Source organism: Oncorhynchus keta, chromosome 4 (assembly GCF_023373465.1).
Source record: "Oncorhynchus keta strain PuntledgeMale-10-30-2019 chromosome 4, Oket_V2, whole genome shotgun sequence".
NCBI classification, from domain to species: Eukaryota; Metazoa; Chordata; class Actinopteri; order Salmoniformes; family Salmonidae; genus Oncorhynchus; species Oncorhynchus keta.
In genome coordinates this window covers 64,181,798-64,200,937 of record NC_068424.1, presented here as the reverse complement: position 1 = coordinate 64,200,937, position 19,140 = coordinate 64,181,798, and the positions used below count along the sequence as shown (strand labels likewise).

Genomic DNA, 19,140 nt, shown 5'->3' with positions numbered 1-19,140 from the left:
TGCTTTATCTTGGCCAGGTCGCAATTGTAAATGAGAACTTGTTCTCAACTTGCCTACCTGGTTAAATAAAGGTGAAATAAATAAATAAATAAAAATTAATTGCAGACCCCAGCTGTGATTCCACTCTCTGAGGGTGTTTCGGGAGAGTTGGAAGATGTACATTACACATGCAAATTAATACACACTTGTACATGTGTGAAATAGGACAAACATAAGGACCCTCCAAATTATTTTTCAGTTTCAGTAGTTTATTGAAATACATTGTGAAAAATAGGTTGATTTTGACACCTACTCCGGACAACAAGAAATTACATAGGCCTCTCAAACCCGTGTTTTTCATAAGGAATCTGCGCATCTTATCAACAACAGAGCACAATATTCCTTATTTTATTTGGGGAGCTTGCATCCATTCATGATACAATGCAGGCATGCTTAAAGCCACCATGTTATATAGATGATTTCTCTTCCTTGGAAATCACATGCACCCAACCCAACTAAGCGCCAAAGAGCACACAACTCAGCTCCTTGGCCTTGGCTGGACTGCTGTTTCCCGTCTCTCCATAGCCAAATATAGACAGAGAAACGTAAGCTGTTCGCGCGCCCTGCTGGAGATCACCACGTGGCTTTCTTGTAGTCACCATTCACGTTGCTACGGCGACGATGCAAGCAAGGCTACGGTTGGTTGAGCAGCGATGACGTCAGGTGGATATCGGGAATTCCGTATGCACTGAGTGGAAGAAAAACTGAGTTGAGAACTCATCAGAGAGGTCCGGAAAAAGTGGTAACACAACTAGCAAGAAACATTCTGTGGGACATGGCTTTTAATTATTTTAAAGTTGATGTTATAGAAGTGTTGCCTATGTATTTTATTAAGAGAAAATTAGATGCAACCTTCGAAAGTGGTATCAAACCCAATGACCATACATACCTCAACCAATATTCATAAACATCAGATTTGAGAGCTACACCGCTGGGGGACAACTGAGGGCAGACTGCAGAATTGCACATGTAAGTAAGTTTCTTACACAGAATAATGTAGATGTTGACAATTTTTTTACAATGTTTCACTGGAGATGATGATTGTGAAGGATGTTGGTGATTGTGTTTGTTACAAATGTATATAATTTTCGAATTACATCAATACATTATTTTTTCCAGATAAATTTGATTTTGTACTGAAAGACTTAATTTATTTGGATTTGACATTGCCAGCAAACAGGGCAGTTCGAATGTAGGGTTAACAAAAATGTTTTGTTTGCTTATGCTCCGGTCACATCCTTTTAACGTGGGTCAATTAAAAGTAGAGTCTACAATGGAACTTGGGTTAATATTAACCTGCTTTGGCATCATTCTATATTTTTAGTGGACTATTGAGTTCATGCACTTACCCATCCTACAGGACTTATTTGACATAAGAAAATTGTATAACCGATGTAAACTTGATCATGTAACCGATGTAAACTTGATCACTTGAACATGTTTGGGCAGTCCAGGGGCTGTTTCCTTGACGGTGGCTGTTTAAGCATTATTTAGGCCTGGTCTCTGCTACAGCAGCTGGTTCTGCTAAGTTATCAGCCTGGTGACCAACTTCACATGATGAAGGGGCCACGTGATAAAGGTTGGAAGTGAGGGAAAATCAGTGTGATCTTTCTCGCGTATGTCAAGTGAAACGTCTCACTTCTCTGCAGTTCTCATGCTACAGACACTGTCCACTGACTCGTACAGTGCTACTTCTCAGCGCATATATCGATCGATACGATCTGTCTGACGTACATGTAACTGACTCTTGCAACATGCTACTTTACTGTGTGTGTGTCTGACCCATTGGGTGTAGTAGACCTATGGCTGCGTTTCCTTGCTAAACTTTATTGGCAGCATGTCTGTGCCAATAAATATATTCTTAAATAAACCTTTCGTCTCAGTCCAAATTGCTGTCCTTTCCCTGGTCAAGGTCGATCTGCAACATACGTACTCTGAGTGACCTTATCATGGAGCTTTGCCATAGAAGGATCACTGACGCTGTGCGAACACACAAGCGGCTCAAATATCCTCCCTCCTCTCAATGTTTCCCAAGCCATTGAAGCCGCCAGCGGGCCGTCTTTAAATAGATAAGCACTTCATATTTGTGGCTGAGGGCTGTGGGGGGGGCACAAACTGAGTGTAACTGGTGTGAAATGGCTAGCTAGATAGCGTTAAAATCGGTGACGTCACTGGGCCTGAGACCTTGAAGTAGTTGTTTCCCTTAACCTGCAAGGGCCGCAGCTTTTGTGGCGCCATAGGTAACGATGATTAATGGGAGGCTGCTCTTGATGTGTTCAGAAGGTCTCTGGTTCAAGCCTAGTTTAGAACATGGAGAGGGCCAGAAGCAATATTGTTACATGAGCAAGGTGCTTTTCAGTCATACCAGGTCTCCACAAGGTGAGTCAGCAAAACAAATAGACTTCTCTAATAGGGCTCAGAAGAGAGGTGGTTAGGCAATAGATGGATAGAAAGGGTTCCCACCAAGATCATGAATTGAAAATGACCCATTATTTGCTATGAGGACTTTTCAACTCAAGTACTTGAAATCACTGCACTCCAAACTTGCTGTTAGGTTATTCAGATTGTTTAAGTGTCTCTCCAAACACCCTAATTCAACTCCAACCCAGGTTTTGCACAGAAAGGGCCAGTCCGAACACTTTTACATGTCAACTAACTTTTGTGTTTGCATTTTCCCCTCTACAGAAAGTCAGCCATGTTCCCTGATGCTCTGGAGGCAGTTGGCAGGGTGGAAGGCTTGCCCCTGACCTCCCCCGCAAACCCAACCTTAACCGACCCCGATGAAGAGGAAGGCCAGAGGGAGGTTGTGCCGTGGACCAGTCCCATGCGGAGGGCTGGCCGCTATCGTCACAGCCTGCAGATACTGAAGCCCTTCAGGATAACGCACAAGTAAGCACACTTTTCTTTAGGCCAGGGGTTCCCTAACATTTTGGGCCCACGACCCCATTTTGTTATCTGAAAATTCTTGTGACCTCGACCATGTTTATTTTTTTATATTTTGGGCTATGACAGTCAATTGAAAAACATTCTAGCATTATTTCTGTCTTCTCAACTCACCATCACATAAAATATGTTTTTATTTTTGGTACTTTTTACCCCTTTTTTTCTCCCCAATTTCGTAATATCCAATTGGTAGTTAGTCTTGTCCCATCGCTGCAACTCCCATACGGACTTGGGAGAGACAAAGGTCGAGATCCAAGTGTCCTCCGAAACACGACCCTGCTAAGCCGCACTGCTTCTTGACACACTGCTCGCTTAACCCGGAAGCCAGCCGTGCCCGGCCCGCCACAAGGAGACGCCAGAGCGTGATGGGACAAGGACATCCCGGCCGGCCAAACCCTCCTTTACCCGGACGAGTTCCCAGTTGTTTTGAACGCAACCTTAATACCCAGAGGGAGACGGCAGGCTATTCCCTTTGAGTCAGTAACCAAAACTCCTCTGTAGTGACCCATGAACGCATTCGGATAAATTTCACTCACCGGCATCGCAACTGAGCCAGAATCACAGTCAAACGGATTGGGAAGTAAGTACCAAAGTCAAAGTGCTCTTCCAAGCATTGGATGTGAGCAGTCGTCCCTTGTGTGGGACACTTATTGATGCTGTTTTTTGTTAGGAAACATGCACAGCCAAAGTGAAGGGGGCTTGGGTCACTTTTGAAAGACTCTGTCCAATAAGAATTATTTCCACTGATTTGGTCACTTGTCTGTAGAATGTTTTTTTTATTTCCCCTGCATGCTTGCGTTCAGTTCGTTCAGTTTCCCAAATATGTCTGTTACGTAGGCAAGGACACACAACAGTTCCTCTCTCAAAGCAAAACAATATTTCAAACACTCCCCCTCGATAACCACAAAGCCTCAGTGTGAAATAGAACATTGTCATGCTCTGATATCATATCTCCACATAGCGTTGCAAACAGGCGTTCGCTCAGTGGATGTGGTAGTTTACAATCGAAGTTACCTGCTGCAGTATACAGTATCTCAGAGTTCTGTGCTCCGCTCTCTTGCCACCAGTTGCTTTTGGTGTATCATACAATGTGTCCATATGACAGAGGGAGACACATTCATAACTAGAGTGCAGCCCGCCATACATTTTTTAACAGTGCTATATGACAACGGTATTGATTTGACTTTGTGCCTCCCCACACATTGTTTTCAATTGCGGACGATAATATCGAAGTCTCATAGCGTAACAGGCCTAGCCATTCACCGTGGGAATGATTCAACTGCAACAGTCAAGTGAGGCCTTTTCCCATGATCTAAGGGAGCTCTCTGATTGAATTTTTTCTTTTAGATTTTAGTAATTTCATATAGATTTTTAAGGTTAACCACATTACAATGATTTTAAGATATAAAGACAATATTATAATATTTATTTTTGTATATATTTCCAGAATTTTGGAAATTCTCCCACGACCCCATTTTCATATTAGGCAACCCCACATGGGGTTGCGACCCCTAATTTGGGAACCGCTGTTTTAGAGCCTTTACTAATCGGCATAAATCCTGAAATGTCAACATGAGACAGTGTGCCCTGCTGAGTTGTGAGTGTATAGGGTAAATGTCTGCATCCCAAATGGCACTCAATTCCCTTCATAGTGCAGTACTATAGGCCCTGGTTAAAAAATAAGTGCACTATGAAGGGAATAGGGTGCCATTTGGGACTCATGTATAGTCTTCCTGTTTCAAGCGAGCAGCAGGAGGCCATGATAAGGGAATTGACTTATCCCCCGCTAACAGAGGGCTCTGTGTTTGAACGCACACTGACTGATAAACTGTCCCTGAACTTTTTTCACAGCTCCCCAAGATTTCTATGAAGTGCCTGCAAACTGCTGTTCAAACAACGGTGGTTCATGATTCATCTTTCCCTGGTCAAAGTGAAGGTTCAGGGGCTCTTTTCTTTTCTCTCAGGGGCCAGTGTGTTCTCTCTATCTCTCTCCACCTAGCACCCAGATGATGCCTAGATTTTCACTCAGTCCGTTCTTTTCTGCTCCTGGCTTTCTCGCAGGCACCAGCACCCAGTCGACAACGCTGGCCTCTTCTCCTTCATGACTCTGCACTGGCTCACCCCACTCGCACGGAGGGCCCACAAGACATCCAGCCTCTCCACAGATGACGTATGGGGCCTATCCTGCCACGAGGCCTCTGAATTCAACTGTCAGAGGTGAGGCTATTGTCAAACATCAATCCCCAAGCACCCTATGGTCCATTGACTCTCCATAGGTTCAACAGGGTTATTATTTTGTATCTTATCAGAAACCCAATGTTTTCCCCTTCAACAAATATTTGATGAATCACTTTTCCTGCCCCTGTACGAGTTAAACCAGAAAACAGTAGTGCAGCCAAGGTTTCTCAAGGTAATCTCAGTGGACCTCCACATTTGCCGTTTGTGGGATTTCCCAGAGTCACCTTCCACAGAGGTTGATTGCCTGATTTGATGAACATCTTGTCACTTCCAGGAGAGATATGGCGGTTAGGGAGGGTGGTATTAATAGCCTAGGATTAGAGATTAGGGTGTTAGAGTTAGCCAGGACTAGCCTCGCTCAGTCTTGCCTACAGAGAGAACGGTTATGTCATTATCCCTTGTCCTCGCCTCAATGCGGCTGCTAAAACAGCATCTCAAGCAATCCTTTGAGTCTTGTGTCCTCACCCTTATGGAGGTGAATCTGTCATTCATGCATGAATGAATGAACACAAGAAGGACATATTAAATGGTGGATCATTTGTGACTCATCCTAAAACGACTTCCACATTTTGATCAAGAGCAGAAATTCCTGTCAGCTAGGCTTATAACATGCTATAGGGGACTACAGGAGAGAGAGGCATGAGAAGAGCTCGCATTATGTCCCTGGCCTGGGTCCAAACGTGGCCCAGAAAACCGACACAATGATATATGCTTGTGCCACGTCTGAGAAAAAGAGGTAGAGTGGAGGGTTTAACTTTGTGTTTACATGGCTAGAACAGTTACGTAACGCAACTACCAAAGAGAGGGATGGGAGACGAGCCAGATAGCCCCTGGGAGAGTTGACACTTGAGTGCCAAAAGAAGGTGCTATTCATGAAAAGCTAGCAGACTAGCCCTTATCTGCATTCAGTCACCACATTTGTTTTCTTAGGCAGGTTTTTTTTCTAAGGCTAGCCAGTACAAAGTGTTGCTGTTAGGCCTACATTTTGCAGCACCGACTTCTTATTTTATTACTTTCAGTATTATTAAGACAGGTGAAAGGTCATTTATAGATTTATAGTTGCTTTATGTGCATTTACACTCCATAGTGCACTACAAATAGACTCTAGACAGTGGGCAGGATTTATTTTGCTTGTATACCTTTTACAGGCTTGAAAGGCTTCTCTCTAAGTTAAACTGCTTGACGTATCGACCAATGATATCAATTCAAACCAAAAACTCCAATGGATATATATTTACACAAAGCTTTGAATGTTTCATTTCCTGCAAACCTCTCTCTGCATAGACGGCTTAGTGTAGCTATAGTGTTAATTGTAATTTCTCGCTCAGCTCGGAGGTAAATGTGAATTCAAGTTTGAATTATCTGCCCACGGGAGAATGTGCACGGGTTAGTGCACTTTGTATCTCTGTAACGTTTTTAATAAACTCATTAACACATCAATTAGATGTGACACCTGCTCTATCCTTCTCTTTTTCCAGCCATTAGGAATGATACATTTTGTCAAGGCATTTTTCCCTCTTTATGGGGAATTTACACACCGGTAAAAGTGTGTAAAGAGTGCATTACCACATATTTAACATGCTTGCGTGTAATGCTCACGCGACTATTATCCTACGTGCCATCCATTCTCATCTCCATTGGGCTCGTTGGCCGTTTTTGTGATCAATCTGACCCACGATGTTAAATTAGTCTATTTAATGTAAAATACTGGTATGGATTATGCATTTTTCCAAGATAATAATTTTGTCCTCAAAATGCTAATTTCCATCACCATCTTAATATTAGCTGATCTATCACCTTCATCTGTCTGCAGAGTGCATACTAATTTGGAAAGATGTACAGATACAGTGCATTCGGAAAGTGTTCAGATCCCATAACTTTTTCTACATTTTGTTACGTTACAGCCTTATTTTAAAATGGATTTTAAAAATATATATCCTGATCAATCTACACACAATACCCCATAATAACAAAGTGAAAACAGGTCGAGAAATTTTTGCAGTTGTATAAAAAACATATTTATATATTTATTCAGACCCTTTGCTATGAGACTCGAAATTAAGCTCATGTGCATCCTGTTTCCATTGATCATCCTTGAGATGTTTCTACAACTTGATTGGAGTCTGTCTACATAAGGTCCCACAGTTGACAGTGCATGCCAGAGCTAAAACCAAGCCATGAGGTCAAAGGAATTGTCCGTAGAGCTCCGAGACAGGATTGTGTTGAGGTACAGATCTGGGAAAGGGTACCAAAAATTGTCTGCAGCATTGAAGGTCCCCAAATACACTGTGGCCTCAATCATTCTTAAAAGGAAGAAGCTTGGAACCACCGATACTTTTCCTAGAGCTAGCCGCTTGGCGAAACTGAGCAAATGGGGAAGAAGGGCCTTGGTCAGGGAGGTGACCAAGAACCCGATGGTCACTCTGACGCTCTTCATCCAACCTGACAGAGCTTGAGAGAATCTGCAGAGAACAATGGAAGAAACTCCCAAAATACGGGTATGCCAAAGCTTTTGTAGCATCATACCCAAGAAGACTCGGAAGTAATCGCTGCCGAAGGTGCTTCAACAAAGTACTGAGGAAAGGGTCTGAATTCTTATGTAAATGTAATATTTACTTTTTTTAGGGTTTCTAAAAACCTGTTTTTGCTTTGTCGTTATGGGGTATTGTGTGTAAATTGATGTGGGAAAAAAAATATTTATAGAGGCTGTAACGTAACAATGTGGAAAAGGTTGAGGTCTGAATACTTTCCGAATGCACTGTAACTGCCAAAATAAAGGAAACACCAACCTTGTCTCTTAATAGGGCGTTGGGCTACCACAAGCCGCCAAAACCTTTTCAATGTGCCTTGGTAGAGATTCTATAAGTGTCTGGAACTCTATTTGAAGGACGTGACAATTCTTCCACGAGAAATTCCATCATTTGGTGTTTTGTTGATTGTGGTGGAAAACCCTGTCTCAGGTGCTGCTCCAGAATCTCCCACACATTCACACATAACACACACTCACACCCCTTTAACACCCTATGCTCCTTTGAGATCCCTCATTCAACATCACTGAGATCTCTTTTAGCGATGGTAGCCAAAAGATTGGGCTACTGAGCATTTCATTTATAATATTTGGCCTAATTCCAATACTTCTAATGTATACAGCAAATAAGCACATTGTCACCATAAAAGGTGAATGATGGACGTTTTTCAGGCGGCGTTATAATGCTCTTTCACGCTCACGCAGGTTTACGATGTGTGTGATTTATATCAGAAGCGTGCGTGCATCACCCCTGGATGGGACTGCCTTGCCTAGTTAAATAAAGGTTAAATAAATAAAATAAAATATGGCGTGCGCCAAGTTTATAAATTGCAATATTTTTGTGGGTGCACAATATTTGCAGAAATGGCTAATTATTTAGTGTCAAATTTAGGCAATGGTTATAAATGAGGCTCAGGTGTTTTTGCCATCCCTTGAATAGGAAAAGGTTAGAACTTGGTGAAGGCTAATCAGATCCTTTTACCATGGTCTCCAGTTTCATCTGTCCATCTTAACTCCTCTCTCTCCCACCCACCCATGGTCAGACTGGAGAACCTGTGGTATGATGAGCTGAAACAGAAGGGGAAAGACGGGGCATCACTGTCTCGCGTCTTCTGGAGGTTCTGCCAGACCCGCATGCTGGTTGCCATCTTCTCTCTCCTCATCACCATGGTCACTGGCTTCGTTGGGCCAGTAAGTACACTCCAAATCCCTCCTACTTTCTTTGTATTCTGCTGCAGCCCTCAATCTGCCTGCATACTGGCTCAGAGACTGGGGATGTGTTCACACATAATGCCATATTCCCTATGTAGTGCTCTACTTCTGACCAGGGCCTGTAGGACTCTGGTCAAAAGTAGTGCATGCTCCAGCAGCGGTCCCCATTGCATCATGGACCGTTCTCATATAGACAATATTTTCCAGGACCGGCTGTGGGATATCGATTAGGCCTACAAGTTTAGTATAGCTGCTTTTTCGTAACATTTTAGTTTAAGTAGGTCTAACGTGATACTATAAAAACATAAAGTGCATATTTTTCTCTAATAACAATATAATAAAAACATTTCAACTCACCTTGACGCTGAATCAATGGGAGTCCTGAACCTTTTTCCCCGGCAATGAGACGGTCCCATCTAGGGGTGATGGGAGACATGTTCCTTATGTCCAGTCTACTCCGTAATTTCGTTTTTGTTGCCGTCATTGCGGAAAACCCAGTTGCGCAGAGATTTGGACGTTGGAAATAGAAGCAACGTTTTCAGTGCTTTTGTGGCTATCTCAGGATATTCAGCCTTGATTTTAATCCGGAAGGTCGGCAGAGGTGAAATTCTCAAACATACTTTGAAGGCCATCGTCATTTACAACCTCAAGGAGTTGATCTTCTTCCTGTACGGAGATGGACAATTCACCTGGGACATTCACAAATGGGTTGAGGATCCATTCCTTAACACTTTGTGGGTCTTTGGCAGTTGAGAAGTAAGACTCGAACTCCGTTGACAGCGAAGCTAGATGACCGTGCACCAGCTGGGAGAAAGACGGCCCAGTCTCAAGTCTCCCGAAATCCCTGCTAATGTTTGGAACACGTCAAATATGCCCCTGTCCACTCGCCGTCCCCACAGTTCCAGTTTGGCTTTGAATGCAGCCACTTTATCTGCCAACTTGTCATTCTCCTCTGAAGTGACCGATTGAGTTCGTTGAGCAAGTTGAATATGTCACACAGGTAAGCAAGTTTTGCGACCCATGCCTCATCTTTGAAATGTGCTGCCAGTGGTGACTTTTTTTCTGAAAAATCTCTGCAGTGGCTCTCATAACTCAAACACTCAGGCAATCCAGGGGGAGATTGCTTGCCAATCTCCACATACTGTGCACAGGGGTCTTGGAGCATGCGAGTCACCTGTTGCAATAAACCATATTTGAGGTAGGAGTCATATTTTCTATTGAATGAGGCTTTATTTTATTATTTTTTTTCTGGCTCTGCTATCTTTGCATTATCGTCATCTTCGGGCCTTTTTAATATCCTTTATCCTTTCCGAAGAAGCTCTCCAGCGACGTTTATTTGTTTATATTCATGTCAGCTAACGTAGCTAGCTAGTAAAAAGTTGGCGGGCAACACAGCTCACACAGACCGTGATGAACTCGCAGCCAGTGATGCCAACGTAGCAATTTTGTTTCTAGATTTAGCAACTTTTCAGAGAAACCTGGCAACTTTATTTCCAGACAGCACCTAGCTACAAATTTAGCTACTTTTAAAAATGTATTTGGAACTTTTAGCAACTTTTGAAAAGTGACTCAAATGCTAAAATGCACGCATTTTCCCTCTAAATGACACAAAAAAAAATTCTCTGTCACACACTCAGTCACACCTGCCTGGCTGCAAAAGTGCGTTGTGAGTGACGTCAGCAGCAGGCGCTCAGCTCGTGCACAGACAGCAGCAGCAATTTGCAAGTCATTGTTGGCTGGCTGACAGCAGCAGTAGTACGGGTTCGACGAGCCAAACCCAGTGAATATAGTTGCTCACCAATGTTTGATCTTGAACAGAACTTACAACATCAAACAACATGTCTCAATCAGAATTGTACAGAAAAGAATGGGAGCCTGTACCTTAACAAAATGTTAAATTATATTTTTTGCCGAGATGGCCAGTCAATTTGAGTAACTTTATTGTGATTTCTAACGTTATCACGCAATGACATCACAACGTCATTTAGCAACTTTTAGCAACAAATCAACCTGCCTCTAGCAATTTACCCTGAAAATTAGTTGGCAACACTGCTCGCAGCGCGCACATTACTCATTCAAAATCTGTAAACTGTTGTGGGCATGACAGATATTAGAGTGGTGAGACAAGGACCAACAGACTGCAACACGTTCAACGTAATTACTGCACAAATAGCCCATAATTGTATAGAATTTTTTTATTTTACCGATAAAAAAAATAAAAAAAGATTTCCGTGCGGCCTGGTGGTGGGGACCGCTGCTCTACAGGGAATAGTTTGCCATTCGGGACGTACCTACCCTAGCTCAAACTGTTTGAAAAAGCACTTCATCCAATTTCACGCTGGTCTGAAAATTGAAATGAAAACATACCCGAAGATTAGAAAGCTTTAGATGGTGAACCAATATTAATCCTCCAGTTTTAGATGGTGAAACCCATATTAATCCTCCAGTTTTAGATGGTGAAACCCATATTAATCCTCCAGATTAGCCATTGGTACCACGATTACACTTTGTCCCAGAAATAGGCTGTTCTTTTCCAACTGCCACATTACGGACTTCATTTCCCCCTCCTACCTAAAATACCCCAAATTAATACACTTGTGCCGATATTGCACCACAATGCGGGCGCTTATTACAGCCATATTACACACAATTTCAGATGAAAGGCAATTCAATTCGTGGGTTCCTTAACTGAGATATTGAATGGCTGTATTGTTTCCAACACCTCTGGCTGTTTTATATGGATGTTAATCTAGGTCTGTGTGGCATGCTACTGTACATGCTAGCAGCTTTCCTCATTCCACTAATTATTAACACAATGAATCATTTGTCTCACATTCCTGCCTGGGTGCTATGTAGGCCTACTGTACAGATTTATTTGGCATAAATTGAACTATAGTAGCACTGGTAATCTTACTGTAATTACAATTTTGGACACCTGCACGTTTTCAGACCTTGAGTGGTCTAATGTTGAGATGAGTTCATGACCCCAGTCAGTTGTTATGCACAGTGCATTCAAAGTATTCAGACCCCTTGACTTTTTCCACATTTTTTACTTTACAGCCTTTTGAGAACTTATTTTTGGGTGCAAATGTATATAAGTATTTAGACCGTTTACTCAGTACTTTGTTGAAGCACCTTTTGGCAGGGATTACAGCCTCGAGTTATTCTTGGGACTACAAGCTTGGCACACCTGTATTTCTCCCATTCTTCTCTGCAGATCCTCTCAAACTCTGTCAGGTTGGATAGGAAACGTCGCTGCACAGCTATTTTCAGGTCTCTCCAGAGATGTTGGATCGGGTTCTAGTCCAGGCTCTGGCTGGGTCGCTCAAGGACAATCGGACACTTCTGCGCTGTCTTGGATGTGTGCTTAGTGTCGTTGTCCTGTTGGAAGGCGAACCTTCTGCCCAGCCTGAGGTCCTGAGCGCTCTGAAGCAGGTTTTCATGCAGGATCTCTCTGTGCTTTGCTCCGTTCATCTTTCCTTCAATCCCGACTAGTCTCCCAGGACCTGCCGCTGAAAAACATCCCCACAGCATGATGCTGCCACCACCATGCTTCACAGTAGGGATGGTGCCATGTTTCCTCCAGAAGTGACGCTTGGCATTCAGGCCAAATAGTTCAATCTTGGTTGCATCAGACCAGAGAATCTTGTTTCTCATGGAGGCCGCTGTGTTGTTTGGGGACCTTCAATGCTGCAGACATTTCTTGGTACCATTTTCCAGATCTGTTCCTCGACACAATCCTGTCTCAGAGCTCTTTGACCTCACAGCTTGGTTTTTGCTCTGATATGCAATGTCAACTGTTGGACCTTATATAGACAGTTGTGTGCCTTTCCAAATCATGTCCAATCAATTGAATTTACCACAGGTGGACTCCAATCACAAGTTGTCGAAACAAACATCTCAAGGATGATCAATCGGAACAGGATGCACCTGAGCTCAGTTTTGAGTCTCAGAGCAAAGGGTCTGAATACTTATGCAAATAAGGTATTTCTCTTTTTAATTTTTAATACATTTGCTAAACTTTCAAAAATATATATTTTTTTGCTTTGTCATTATGGGGTATTGTGTGTAGATTGATTTTTCATTTTAGTTAATCCATTTTAGAATATGGTTGTAACATAACAAAATGTGAAAAAAAGTCAAGAGGTCTGAATACTTTCCGAATGCACTGTAGATCCGTATGGTTCAATCCCAAATGAAAGGGAAAGATGGGCACCATCTAATGTCATCATTTAAGACTGTGCCCATCTTTCCCATTGTACTTCCAAAGTCTTCAGTTCACTCTACGTCTGTCTTCCTCAATTACCTTATTGTATGTCTCTAATCTGGCTCAAAATGTTACTCTTTCTGCCTACTCTCCTCCTTCCCCTCCCTCTTCTACGCTTCCTTTCTTACCTCTCCCTTTCCCACCTCATTCCCATTTCCAGGCTCTCCTGGTGCGTGCCCTGCTGGAGTATTCTCAGAGTGCGGAGGCCTGGCTGCCCTACGGCCTCTCCCTAGTGGCAGGGATCTTCCTGATGGAGCTCATGCGTTCCTGGTCGCTGGCACTCATGTGGGCCGTCAACTACCGCACCGCCGCTCGCCTCCGGGGTGCAGCGCTCACATTCGCCTTTCACAAGATCCTCCGCCTGCGCAGCACCAAAGACATCAGTGCTGGAGAGGTGAGTGATTGTTAGCCTGGTCCCAGATCTGTTTGTGCAGTATAGGCAACTCCTATGGTCATTGTCATGCCTGGTCCCAAACAGATCTCCGAACAGGCTAGGGTGTTTGAGTGATGGTGGACCAAATCAACCCCTTTACCCCACAGTAGGATTGCGAAGGGTCTGAACATTACAGTAAATTTCCGGAATTTTTACATGGGAAGTTAAGCCCGGGAATATGGGGAATTTTGCTTAAATTTATAACAAAAATGTAGCTTATAACAGTGAACCTTTTTTTGTGTGATGTGCATAAGGCAATTCTAGGTCTTGTGGCATATTTTGGTTAAACTATTCCCAATTCAATGGAATTGCAACCATCTGCATGCACAGTGCATTCTTCCATCACATGTGCAGTGCATTCTTCCATCACATGTGCAGTGCATTCTTCCATCACATGCACAGTGCATTCTTCCATCACATGTGCAGTGCATTCTTCATCACATCCACAGTGCACTCTTCCATCACATGTACAGCTGATTCTCAAGATCTTGCACACTAATGAGATGCTGTTGAGCCCATACTACTACACTGTCTGAGCCAAGGACTACATGCTTTCTGGTAAGTTTTTATTTCAATATTGGGTGGGGTGAATATATTTTATAGGACATACATAATTTTTTTGTTAACTAGTAAATAGTAGCCTACAGCAACGTGTGTTTAAATCCTTTCCAACTTGTTAACAATTTCTGCTAGTTAGTTTTTACTACCATGTGGGTTTTAGCTTGCTTGAGCCTGCTAACTGAGTGTTAATTCACCTGTTTCCATACATGTTTAATTTGTTAACATTTCTTACAAAGGTGTTAAATAGTTCAGCAGTTAGATTAATCTGTAGATGGAATTTTATTTTATTTTTTTTACATTTATTTTTTCTCATCTTTACAGGAAAATGCCACGGGCACTATCTGATGTTTAGAGACATTACACTGCAGCTAATGTAGAAGGAAAAGCGGTGTACATTTGCAAATACTGTCCCAAATCATATGTGAAGAATGCCACAAAGATGCAGAATCATCTGGCCAAGTGCATAAAGTTCCCTCTGCGCTCACAACAAGCAACCTCTGACAAAAGTCCCTCTATTTCTATTCGAGGTGAAAATGATGAATCAGAAGAGTCAGAAGTTTTTTTTGACTCAAGGGAGGAACGTAGTCGGAGAAATGCTGATGAATGTCTTGCTCGAGCTGTCTATGCAACTGGTTCACCTCTGATGCTCACAGGCAGTGTGTATAGGAAGAGATTTCTGAATGTTCTTCGCCTAGCATACACCCCTCCAACCAGACATGCTTTATCTACTCATTTGCTGGATGCAGAGTTCAAGTGAAGGTCAAGAAAATCATAGAGAAAGCAGACTGTATTGCAATCATCTCTGATGGGTGGTCAAATTTTCGTGGGCACTACATAATCCCGGCTGACCAATACAAGGGTTAAGAAATTGGTGGCCATCCGGGCAAATTTGAGGCTTTTTGAGCCTGACAACGAGCCATCCTCAACAAGGTTGGAAAGTGACCGTGAAGATGAGGCCTCAGTCTGATGTTCAAGAGGTGGACATTGAGGAGGTCCAGGGAGAAGACATGGAAGCCTGAGAGGATGACAACCAAAGCTTTAGTTTCTAGAATATCATTTTACAGATGTATGTTGAAAAAGTTTTTGGGAGATGCGATGGATGATTGGGGACCATTCAATATTCCCTTTCTTTTGTGGTTCAATGAAATCATCCCATGTGAAGAGTCAACTCATTTAATTAAGTTAAATTTGTAACTAAATAGTTTTTTATTTCTATTGGAAGGATTTCATCATTTGCAATTATGTCTACCTTGGATAAAGGTTTCTGTTTCTGTTTCCATATGATATGGTAAATATATCCAATGCAAAGAAACATCTACATTTAAATGGTATTAATACTAATTTGCATATATTCCCATTAATTCCCACGGAAAGTTTCCACCTCTGAATATTCCCCAAAATGTGCAACCCTACCCCACAGACACTGCCTTCAGTTCTGAAAGTGAAATGCACTTCTAGTGGTTACATTGTAGGTGTGTCTCAGATAACAAATAACTCGATTGTATTAGTTTGTTTGTTTCAATGAAAAAAATCAAATCCTCTGTCGTGCCAATGTCTCAGCCCTTTGTCCATGCTCTACTATTGTACCTTATTCTCATTGCAACATTTCACGATTCTGTGGGTTAATTTCATTCTCTTTGACTCACTATGTCCTTGTGAAGTAAATTGTCTGTTCAATGTGTCCACTAACATTCTGTGTCAATGTCCCTTCCTACAGCTGATCAACATCTGCTCCAGCGATGGCCAGCGGGTATACGAGGCAGTCTCAGTGGGCTGTCTGCTGGCCGGGGGCCCGCTGGTTGGCATCCTGGGTCTGTCCTACACTGCTTACTTTCTGGGACCCACTGCACTGGTTGGATCAGCCATATTCATCTTCTTCTACCCTGCTATGGTAGGAAGTCCTCCATGTCTCCTAACAAAGGAATGCACACCTTATGGAAAACAAAAGTGCTGACTAACGAAAAAATGTGAACCGATGTCTAAAGGAAAGTTACTCCACTTTCATTAACTCAGAGGCATCTTAGTGCTACCTTTTCATATAGTTTATTTATTTAGGAACAAAGCTTTAGTTACTGTAAAAAGAATACACTATGAAAGTTAACATTATTTTGACAGCAGTGTTACTTGGAGCATGATTCCTTTGAACTTATCTCATTCTCAGCACTTAGTCATTCATGAATTGTCTTTCCTGTTTATAGTATTAGTGATAAACAGCATCATATTTCCCCGTAACTGTAGAACTGAAGTGAACGTCCTTCACTTCACAGACCGTTATCCTTTACAGCACAGCCTGTTAATTCCCCTTAAAAGGGTTTTGGGGAAGTTAAAGGGCGATTCTGCCATTTTTCAATCTCATATTCTTCATCTCCAGCAGTAAACCAGTGTACACATGTGAAAACCTGTTTGCTTCTATGATCTGTGGTTAAAAAGATAAGAAAAAAGGTCCTAAAAAGGGCTTCTCTGTGGCATCACAGCGTAGGTTAAAAAACAGTGATTTTCAAAACCTGCAACGGATTTCTAGGGAGGGTATTTTCTTGCTCCCCATGTCACCGCAAATCTGTGTTTTGAAAATCACTGTTTATATAATGTTTTAACTTTCGAGGATGTCATCGGGTACAACTTTTTTTAAACTTGATTTTTTTCTACAAAACATAGTTTTGCACTGTTTTCACATATGTTGACACTGGTATTGTGCAGGAGATAATGAAATTGTGGTGGAGTTGCCCTTCAACTTCCCCAAAACTCTCCGCCTGCCAATCTCCTGTTGACTTTGCTGCTGTTAGTCTTTCAATTGAGTTAGCTTCAATAGGGCTGTGTCTATGTCCCAAATGGCACCTTATTCCCTATATAGAGCACTACTTTTGACCAGGGCCCATGGGGCTCTGTTCTAAAGTAGTGCACTAGGGGAAACATAGGGATGTAGACTGTGTCTGGCTTCATTTCCCTGTTACGACACTCACATTTCTCCTCTGTTACTTATTTTCTTGCTTCTCTCTATCCGGGACAGATGCTGGCTTCACGTCTCACAGCGTATTTTCGTAAGAAGTGTGTGTTAGTGACTGACCAGCGCGTGAGGCTCATGAATGAGATCCTCGGCTGTATCAAGTTCATCAAGATGTATTGCTTGAAAACGCTTTCGCTCAGAACATCCACAGTGAGTGTTTGGTAACACTTACGCACACACACACACACACACACACACACACACACACACACACACACACACACACACACACTGGGCTTGTATTGTTTTTTTTTCTGGTCAGGTCACTTGGTGAGGATAAACACCAGACCACAGTCATATTGTTTATAGCACGGGGCCAGTGACTCAGCAGTCATCATGTTATGGCACGGGGCCAGTGACTCAGCAGTCATCATGTTATGGCACGGTGCCAGTGACTCAGTAGTCATCATGTTATGGCACGGACCCAGTGACTCAGCAGTCATCATGTTGTGGCACGGGAGCCGTGACTCAGCAGTCATCATGTTATGGCACGGAGCCAGTGACTCAGCAGTCATCATGTTGTGGCACGGGGCCAGTGACTCAGCAGTCATCATGTTGTGGCACGGGGCCAGTGACTCAGCAGTCATCATGTTGTGGCACGGGCCCAGTGACTCTGCAGTCATCATGTTGTGGCACGAGGCCAGTGACTCAGCAGTCATCATGTTATGGCACGGAGCCAGTGACTCAGCAGTCATCATGTTGTGGCACGGGGCCAGTGACTCAGCAGTCATCATGTTGTGGCACGGAGCCAGTGACTCAGCAGTCATCATGTTGTGGCACGGGGCCAGTGACTCAGCAGTCATCATGTTATGGCACGGAGCCAGTGACTCAGCAGTCATCATGTTGTGGCACAGGGCCAGTGACTCAGCAGTCATCATGTTATGGCACGGAGCCAGTGACTCAGCAGTCATCATGTTGTGGCACGGGGCCAGTGACTCAGCAGTCATCATGTTGTGGCACGGGGCCAGTGACTCAGCAGTCATCATGTTGTGGCACGGGCCCAGTGACTCAGCAGTCATCATGTTGTGGCACGAGGCCAGTGACTCAGTAGTCATCATGTTGTGGCACGGGGCCAGTGACTCAGTAGTCATCATGTTGTGGCACGGGGCCAGTGACTCAGTAGTCATCATGTTGTGGCACGGGGCCAGTGACTCAGTAGTCATCATGTTGTGGCACGGGGCCAGTGACTCTGCAGTCATCAGGTTTATGGCACGAGGCCAGTGACTCTGCAGTCATCAGGTTTATGGCACGAGTGCCAGTAACTCTGCAGTCATCATGTTTGTGACAACTGGCCCCGAGCTATAAACATGATAACTCATAAGTGACTCAGTAGTCATCATAAGTGACTCAGTAGTCATCATGTTTGTGACAAGGGGCCAGTGACTCTGCAGTCATCATGTTTATGACAAGGGGCCAGTGACTCAGCAGTCATGTTTCTAGCACAGGGTCAGTGACTCTGCAGTCATCATGTTTATGACAAGGGGCCAGTGACTCAGCAGTCATGTTTCTAGCACAGGGCCAGTGACTCAGCAGTCATGTTTCTAGCACAGGGTCAGTGACTCTGCAGTCATCATGTTTATGGCACGGGGGCTAGTGACTCTGCAGTCGTCATGGCACAGGGTCATTGACTCTGCAGTCATCACGTTTATGACAAGGGGCCAGTAAGTCAGCAGTCATCAGGGGCTAGTGTCTCTGCAATCATCATTTTTACAGCACTGGCCCAGTGACACAGCAAAAATCATAATACTCACTTCCTGTTTTTGTGTCTGGGTTAGAGTGATTATTTCCAGCTGAGAATGCTACTCTCAAATTCGTACTTCCTTTATTTGACTTTATTTACATTTTCTTCTCTGTTAGGCCAATTCTCTTTCAATTCCAGTCAGTCCAGGAAATTCAACCCGTTACCTGAAATCCAT

General features: G+C 43.2%; 1 protein-coding gene and 1 long non-coding RNA gene across 2 annotated transcripts in view; one reads left to right on the top strand and one right to left on the bottom strand.

Annotated features, from left to right (window-relative positions):
• Positions 1-238: 238 nt before the first annotated feature.
• LOC118380615 (uncharacterized) lies at positions 239-2,094 on the bottom strand. Its single transcript, XR_004824899.2, has 3 exons — positions 1,389-2,094; positions 929-992; positions 239-727 (listed from the first exon to the last, which is right to left on the bottom strand). It is a non-coding gene; the product is annotated as an uncharacterized LOC118380615 (long non-coding RNA).
• wu:fb13g09 (ATP-binding cassette sub-family C member 5) overlaps positions 739-19,140 on the top strand; it is a 50,063-nt gene continuing 31,661 nt past the window's right edge. Inside the window, 8 exon segments of the mRNA XM_035767578.2 lie at positions 739-1,008; positions 2,725-2,928; positions 5,044-5,199; positions 8,791-8,938; positions 13,387-13,620; positions 15,938-16,111; positions 17,228-17,342; positions 17,345-17,374. Of these exon segments, the coding sequence (XP_035623471.2) occupies positions 2,735-2,928; positions 5,044-5,199; positions 8,791-8,938; positions 13,387-13,620; positions 15,938-16,111; positions 17,228-17,342; positions 17,345-17,374 (1,051 nt within the window). The 5' untranslated portion in view covers positions 739-1,008; positions 2,725-2,734.